Raw genomic sequence first — 8,068 nt, 5'->3', positions numbered from 1 at the left:
GCAAAAATAATGGAGCGTTAATGAGTTTTCAAAATCTCTCTCTTATTTATTTATTTATTTCTTTATTCTTGATCATGAAAAGTAAAATATAGATCATTTTGTGTTTTTTATTTGAAGCTTATTACTCTGATACATGCCGTTTGAAATTTATTCAATATGGACAAGTTTTTTTTTTTTAATACGATTTTAATTTATTGTATACTTTTTAAGAACTTTATTGTCAAAACACAACTTTACAAAATAACATGAATTTGAAATATAAATTTAAAATTGTTTTAGTTTAATAAATATGATTTAACATCACAAATATGTGTATTTTTTTTTTTTTTTTCATCACTGAATCAACTGTCCTGTTGACACACAAATTTAGCTTAAAAACTCCATTATCTTCATAGTAAGGTGCGGATGATTATGAGTTACATACAATCTCCACTTTTAATCATTGAAGTTTGAAGTAATTACATACAAGTCAATGGAAACAACAAAGAACAAACCAAACTCATTTGTAATTAAGTGGCAATTAACAAACCTAAACAACACTAAGAACAAAATATAAGGAATAGCCTCCTTAATCCCTCTATTACTTCTTTGATTATAAATAATCAGCGAAGATGAATTATCAAACAAAACTTTACACGCCTAAAGATTAGGTACAAATATTTTGAATCAGTGAGATCTTCCCTTGTTTAATTTTCTCCCTCTTGCCTCCCTTTTGCTCAGATGAGTTTTCTGACATCTTTGCTTTCCTTGAGGATTTGAATAACTTGATACATGTCAGGTTTAAGTGCATATGATATGATCTTCACTAAAAAAAATATACTGATTCAAATATCTGAGAGGCTATATAAATTCTTCACAAAATGACCTCTTTTGCGCTAATCGATCATCAATTCTTCCAAGCAAGATGCCTATCCAACAATGAAAAATCCCTTCAAGTTCTCGACTACATTTGTTTTCAATTTCACAATCCGAGAAGAATGTAGTAAACTAGAGTAATGGGCAATGCAATCAACATTCCAAAAATTACCCTGAAATTTTTACAACACAAACAAATTGAATTTATTTAATTGAAAAGGAAAAAAAAGAAGAAGAAGAAGAAATTAATGGTATGAATTGAGGGAGATTAATTTAGTAGTGTTTCACTTACGCAGTGCTAAGAATTGCAGGATGAACATTATATTCTTTGGCAAAGACAAATGGAACAATACCTTGAGGAAGTGCGGCCTGTTTGCATAAAAAAAATAATGTCAAAATTAAAAATAACTTTACACTAAAGTTCTTTTAAGGATAAATATACTTATTAACATGCTTATGAAATAAATGTAACTACAATTTTAATGCAACATAATTGAATAAAATGTTAATCTAGAAACATACCAATAAGATGATATGACAATAAATATGTAACATATAGAAGCATATATAGAGTCACTCTATATGGCATCATGATGGATTAAAGTAATACCATGCATAAAAAAAATAAAAATAAAAATAAAAATATATAGACCAAATTTATTATAAGTGATGTGGACAAATGTCACTACAACAAAAAACACTATTGGCGACTAAAATGGGAATTTTCGTCGCTGAAAGTCATGGAATTGGCGACTAAAATGGAATTAGTCGCCAAAATTGGTCACTTTTGCCGACTAAAAGACTTTAGTCGCCGAATGTAATGGTTTTAGCGACTAAAAGGCAGTTTAGTCGCCAAATATAGGGGTTTTAGCGACAAACATATTTTTAGTAGCCAAAGGTTAGGGTTTTTGGCGACTAAAACCATTTGGTAGCCAAACGTTAAGGTTTTGGCGACTAAAAACCACTTTGGTCGCTGATTGTACCTGTTTTGGCGACTAAAAACAGTTTCGTCGCTGAAGGTCAAGCTTTTTGGCTACTAAAAAAAAATTAGTAGCTAAAAACAGGTTTATGGCGACTAAAATTCACTTTAGTAGCCAAAGGGGGAGGTTTTTGGCGACCAAAAACAAGTTTAGTCGCCAAAAGGGTAGGTTTTTAGGCGGAATGGTTTTCTTTAGCGACGGAAAATTAATTAGTAGCCCAAAAATAATACAATTGGCGACTAAATAATTTTTTTAGTCGCCAAAAGTGATCTAAAATTTTTTTAATAAATAATTTATTTTTTACATAAATTATATTTTGAATATATATAATTACATTTATATATATAGTTGTGTATTAATACTGATGAAAGTAATATATAAATAATATAAGTTGCAATTATAGTCAAGAGATGGCTCAGTGGCATAGTGGGGTGGAGTGTATGGTTAAGGTTTGGAACTTGGAGGTCCTAGGTTCGAACCGTGGGAGCTCTGAGGCACAAAGGAAAATTTTTTTTTTTTCAAAAATGCTTTTGGCGACTAAAAAAAAAATAGTCGCCAAATGTATAAATAATAAAAATAATAATTCACTATTAGCGACTAATAGTTTAGTCGCCAAAGGTATAATTTCCAAAAATGGAATTGACTATTGGCGACTAAAACCTTAGTCGCTGAAAACCTGTGTATTGCCGACTAAAAGTTTTTTTTGTCGCCAAAGGTATTGCCGACCGTCTATTTGCGACAAACCCGGCGACTAAAAGATTTTGTCGGGGAAAGTGGAAATTTGACATTTGGCGACTAAAAAGGGACTTTTGGCGACTAAAAATTTAGTCGCCAAAGGTGTATTTTCCTGTAGTGTGTATGTTTGAATCAAAGATGACCAATGTGTAGGTTTTGTCTAGGGCTTATCAATTTCTTTTCTTCTTTTTTGTTTTGAATAAATTGTACTTAAATTTTATTTTTATTTCTATTATTTTAATTTAAACAATTTGGCATTTATACTTTAACTTCAGTTTTTGTTTGATCCTTCTATGAAAATTTCTATTAATTTTTATCTTATTTTTATTTTTTTAAGTATAAACCCCAAAAGAATGACTAGTGTTACAAAATCATTAATTTTAATTTTTAACTCAAGCAGAATGATCAAATTAATACTATATTAAAAAGTAAAAAGACTAAATTATTCCGTTTAAATTAATAGGAACCAAATTAAAATTTAAGTACTTTGCCCTCCTTTTCAAAGGCCCCAATTGCCCAATGGGCTTAATAAAAAAATATATAATTGAATAATGTTAAAATTAGTAAAAATGTTACACTAAAGTTCTTAAAGAAAAGTATAATGTTAATATGCTTATTAACTACAAATTGAATGCAGCATAACTTAATAAAATATTAATCAACAAACATACCATAAGATAATGTAATTAACAAAGTCATAGTGTGACAATAAATATGGAAGATATATACATTCACTTTACATCGCTTCAGGTGGATTACAGCAATATTAGACATTTAGAAAATTTTATTTGAAAATAGAACGCATTAACCAAATTTACTTATGGGCCTTATTTTTATGAGTGTAACCTACCCTGAAATAAGTCAGAATCAAAGGTGACCCAATGTATAGTCAAGTTTTGGTGTGGCCTATGAAAGAATTTATATTATTACTGTTTTGGGTCTGAAAAAAATAAAAAAAAAAACAGAAAATAAAACCCCAACTGTCCAAAGGACATAGACCACGTGCCATCCTTGATATTAGGTCAAAGGCTTACAAAAAAAATAAAAAAATAAAAAATGATAGGCGTACATAATTTTCATACAAAATTTAAGATAATAATAATGTACAAATAATATTTTTGAAATTATAAACTAAAATGATGGATATTTTGACTTATAATTAATGAATATAAATAAAACACATCATTTTGTATGAATTTTTTTTTATATATAAACTCTGTTTATATAAAATTACCTTACACATTTCATTTTTAGAATATGCATTTGCATATATTATTTACTCATTAATATAAGTACCTGCACAATGGCGACGTGGAGGAGAGTCCCGCGAAGGCCAACGGCGATGGAAGCTGCGGCCATCACCGCCGGGCCGGTGAGGAACCTGACAGCCATGGCGAATGTGGCAACTGAGTTGCCGCATGCAATTATCTTAGGTTGAAGAGCCATAAACAATCCTTTCAATTTCAACAACACATAACAAGTCAAATTAGACAAATTCAAATAATAATATTAACAATAATAAATAATTAAAATCAAAATTAAAACCCTCCCAACTAACTTTTTTCAATTAGTTTGGAAATTCAAATTTATCTATTTAGATTTTTCTGAGTAAGTGGTTATATGGTGGAGATTAAATTTATATAGTGTGTCCATAGGACAAATTTGAATCGCAATATGATAATTTTAAATAATTTACGAATAATTAAGCCTAAATTCGTAATATTAATTAAAAAAAAAAGAGTAATGCTAGGATTATCAAGTTTCATAACAAATAAATGACTAAATGTCTCACATGAGTGCGTGAAGTCCATAAAACTTCACATTGATATAAGACATTTAGTTATTTATTTAGCAAAAAATTTGAGACGTATAACCTTTTTCAATTTTTTTTTTTTTTTTTTTTTTTAGTACGTACACTTTGGGTTTGGGGGCATCTATTCTGATCACCTGATTCGGGACCGCTAGCGATACCGTTGTATCGGCCCCCACCTTGTCGGCCGGTGTCAATCCATTCATACCATTTGATTATTATAAACTTGTAGTTGTCATAAACAAATGCATAACAAATGGATGGTTGAAAACTAGAATCCTCAAATCACATAAAATGTGTATAAAAAATACAACCTCCTTTTTGCCAATTATTAGTTGACGAAAATGATATATATTTCTTACACAATTCTTTTTACTCTTCACTCCCAAAAGTACTGAAAATAGTTTTGGAACTGATTAATTTGCTTAACTTAGAAAGAAAATTCTGTTACTCTTCACTCCCAAAAGTACTGAAAATATTTTTTGAACTGATCAATTTACTTAATTTGAAAAGAAACACAATTTCTTTCTCAATATACTGATGTATATTTATAGTGGACCCCCTTATCTTTACGTTGTGTTTGGTTGGAAAATTTGGAAAGGGATTTGGAAAGGAAAAACGGAAAAGGTGTGTGAAACTAAGTGAAATATAAATATGTTTTGTTCACATTTCACCTATCTTTTCCATTTCCCTTTTCAAATCACTCCTCAAATTCCCCAACTAAGCACAACATTAATGTCATGTGATAACAAAATGTTTTACATAAATATATTTTTTGTTTTTTTTGTTTTTTTTTTTTTTTAATTCTGGACACAAAAATATGGATTCATGTATTTAATAAAGTGAATCCTATTATGTTTATATCAAGTAATAAAAAAATTCTGTTGAAAGAAAAAAGGTCACAATTGCTAGTCATGAAATATGAGTACTCACCTAAGCTGAACATAGCCATTCCAAGACCAGCATTTGATAGTATAGCAATTGACTCCTTTATTATTTTTGGCATAGCAACATGCCACCTACAATTTTAAGATATCTAAATTATATAAATAATTGATAAAAAAATAAATAACAAGATTATTATTAGTATTATTATTATATTTGCTAATTTTATAATTTTTGCTTACCTGCATGCAATGAGAGACCAAATTAGGCCAATGAGGCTTGAGTACGTGTTGGGGTTTCGTATAAGTTTACGCCAAACCATGATCAAGATCAGACGGGTCATAACGCTTGCCGGAGGCATTTGTTTTCCAGAGTCGTCAACTCCGGCCATTTTAGGGTGTAGTTCTGTGGTGGAGCTGGACCCTAACTTGATGAGTCCTGTGGGTCCCTCCTTTTCTCTCTCCTCCTCTCCTCCTCTCTCATCACCACCACTAGAAAAGCTGAAGTGCTCACTCTTCGGAATAACTTTTAAACACAAAAAAAAAAAAAAAAAAAAAAAAAATTCAAAACACAAATTTACAGATATATAATTAAATTTTAATAATTTATGTTTTAATACTAAAACTCGTGACTACATGGACAGTTTTACCTTTGTTTTCCCCATTTTGGGGGTGATCTGCGACCAACATCCTGATTTCCTTAGCTCCATGATCGGACCGTCCAGATTGCTCAGGCGCGGGGAAGTCACTACCGCCGAACACGTGGAGCCCACCGCCTTCCGACACGGGTGATGCACTGGAACTCCAAACAAACATGTGGAGCTCCTTAACATCATGGTTTGATTTGCTCTGATTAATAATCTGCTGTTGTGGCTGTATCTGTGTCTGTGTCTGTGTCTGTGGCTGTGATGGTTGGTTTTTCACCGTTTTAGTAACCGTAGATGCAATTTCGGGATTCGGTGCCGGATAAGAAGTCGGCACTGACTGTCCCGGGTAAAACCCAAATCTTGGGGAGTTCATTGTCTGAGCTCCCTGAGTGCAGTTTTCATCGAAACTCGACGGCCTCGGCGTCGGGCCTCTCGAGGACTGCACTGAGTACATGTCGGCCGGACCAAAATTTGATAACCTCCCACCGGGAAAACCCATCATGGAGTAGAAATCGGAGTGGTTGAAATTCGAGCCCCTCGGCGTAGGGTTTCTCGACGAGCTCAAGCTGTAAATCTCGGCACCGGTGAGGTTCGACGGCCGAGGGGTCAGTCCCGAAAATGACCGCCTCGACGCGTTGGATTTCCTCACCGTGACATGGAGCTTCCCGTCATAGCCGACCTCCGCGTCGGTCTCGAGAAAATCGTGACCGTCGAGGGAGACCACGTCGGACTCGACCTTGAACGAAACAATCGACGCAGCGGTCTCCGGGAACTGCTCCATTATGAGCATTTTGGCACCACGATACTCGAAAAGGAAGAGAAGAAGAGTGTACCAAATTATACACTGCAAAACCACAACCTGAACCATGAGATTCCCTGAGTAATCGCCGTACATGGCGATCAAGAGAGGGATTCCCATGACAAGAGTGTTTGGAAGTGTAGAGAGAGAGAATATTGTGATCATCCAGTCGAGGCTGCCGTTGCGGCTGACGTTGGTCCAGATGGTGAGAGCAAAGAGCATTATGATCTTCTGGAGAGTGTCGGCGGCGATGAATCGGAAGTTCATGGCATAAGGATTGTTGCTGGAGATGAAGTGGAAAGAGAGGAGAGGGACGGCAAAGATGGCGACGAAGCGGTTGATGCCGGAGCACTGGTCGGGGCTGAAAATCTTCCACCACCGGACGGAACCGTAGGCCAAGATCATCGCCACGTAGAGCGGAACCACCGCCGTCAAGACGGTGTAGAGGTCGTGCCAAGAGATCATGGTGGTTTCAGAGGCTGATAAAAGTGAAATTGGTTATTTATTTATTTATTTTTTTCTTTGTTTCAGTTTCAGATCAATGGCATTTGAGTGGAAATTGGATCAGGATAGAAGGGCAAAATGGGGAGGAAAAAAAACCGTTATGTAACTAACTGAAGGGGGATATGTCTTCTGCAGCTACCGTTCTGCTGCGACTCTGCTTCTGCTGATCGATTCCAGGAAGGAGGTCTACTACTACAACCTAGAGAGAGAATGTGTGCTTTAGAGAGAGAAACAAAGAGTGTTTCAGAGAGAGAGAGAGTATGAAATTACAAGGGGTGTAATTTTGGGAGATATATATATAGGAGGGAGAGATTGAGGAGAAGTTATTGATTGGTCAGAATTTATAATTGGCTTGAGTCTTAGAATTATAATTAACCAATAATTTTTTGAGAGAGACAGAGAGTGGTTGTATGTAGTGGGTTATTGTAGTAGATTGTTGTTGTGGTGGGTTGAGACTTGGGGACTTGTACTGGAAATGTAGTTGGGTTAGGAAGTAACACAGTAGTAAGGTTAACATGACTATGTAGATGAGTTAGTATGTAGAGATATACGTGGCTCGTTTTAGATGGCATGTGCTAAACCAGTGCCGTGGACTCTGTTTTTCTTGCTTTTTTGGATTTTTCCTCTGTACAATTTTTTCTTGAAAGGATGTCAAGTGCAAAATGACTTTATTAGTAAGAGGGTGTGTTCGGTTATTGAGATTAATGATATCTCACACGGATGGATTTTGGGTGTTGGATACCACCTCTAAAAAATTTAAAATTTATGTATATTATTAGGGGCTGCTATTTATTTATATCTTTTTATTTAGATCTCTCACTTTTTTAAATTTCACTAAGCAAAATGAGTTATTT

General features: G+C 34.1%; 1 protein-coding gene across 2 annotated transcripts; it reads right to left on the bottom strand.

Annotated features, from left to right (window-relative positions):
- Nucleotides 1–475: 475 nt before the first annotated feature.
- LOC114279192 (auxin efflux carrier component 3) lies at nt 476–7,702 on the bottom strand. Of its 2 annotated transcripts, XM_082894060.1 has the most exons (6): nt 5,915–7,702; nt 5,508–5,790; nt 5,314–5,399; nt 3,867–4,024; nt 1,148–1,224; nt 476–1,028 (listed from the first exon to the last, which is right to left on the bottom strand). In XM_082894060.1, the coding sequence occupies exons 1-6, from the start codon at nt 7,173–7,175 to the stop codon at nt 962–964; spliced, it is 1,932 nt and encodes a 643-aa protein (XP_082750186.1). In that variant the 5' UTR covers nt 7,176–7,702; the 3' UTR covers nt 476–961. The 2 variants fall into 2 exon arrangements, with proteins under 2 accessions (XP_082750186.1, XP_028077206.2); XM_028221405.2 differs by lacking the exons at nt 5,314–5,399; nt 5,508–5,790 and having other exon boundaries at nt 5,915–7,627.
- Nucleotides 7,703–8,068: the final 366 nt, after the last annotated feature.

This window comes from Camellia sinensis, chromosome 11 (assembly GCF_055761805.1).
Source record: "Camellia sinensis isolate YWXY chromosome 11, ASM5576180v1, whole genome shotgun sequence".
In the NCBI taxonomy this organism is placed as follows: domain Eukaryota; kingdom Viridiplantae; phylum Streptophyta; class Magnoliopsida; order Ericales; family Theaceae; genus Camellia; species Camellia sinensis.
The sequence above is the reverse complement of the archived record's forward strand: the minus strand, read 5'-3'. Positions and strand labels throughout refer to the sequence as shown.

What these genes read in the sequence shown, in the direction of transcription:
- LOC114279192 (XM_082894060.1), bottom strand. Translation starts at nt 7,175, where the DNA reads ATGATCTCTTGGCACGACCTCTACACCGTCTTGACGGCGGTGGTTCCG. An exon ending in TGGTCTCTCATTGCATGCAG is followed by an intron (nt 5,400 to 5,507) that starts GTAAGCAAAAAT and finishes TTAAAATTGTAG; the next exon opens with GTGGCATGTTGCTATGCCAA. An exon ending in TCCACGTCGCCATTGTGCAG is followed by an intron (nt 1,225 to 3,866) that starts GTACTTATATTA and finishes TTATGCAAACAG; the next exon opens with GCCGCACTTCCTCAAGGTAT.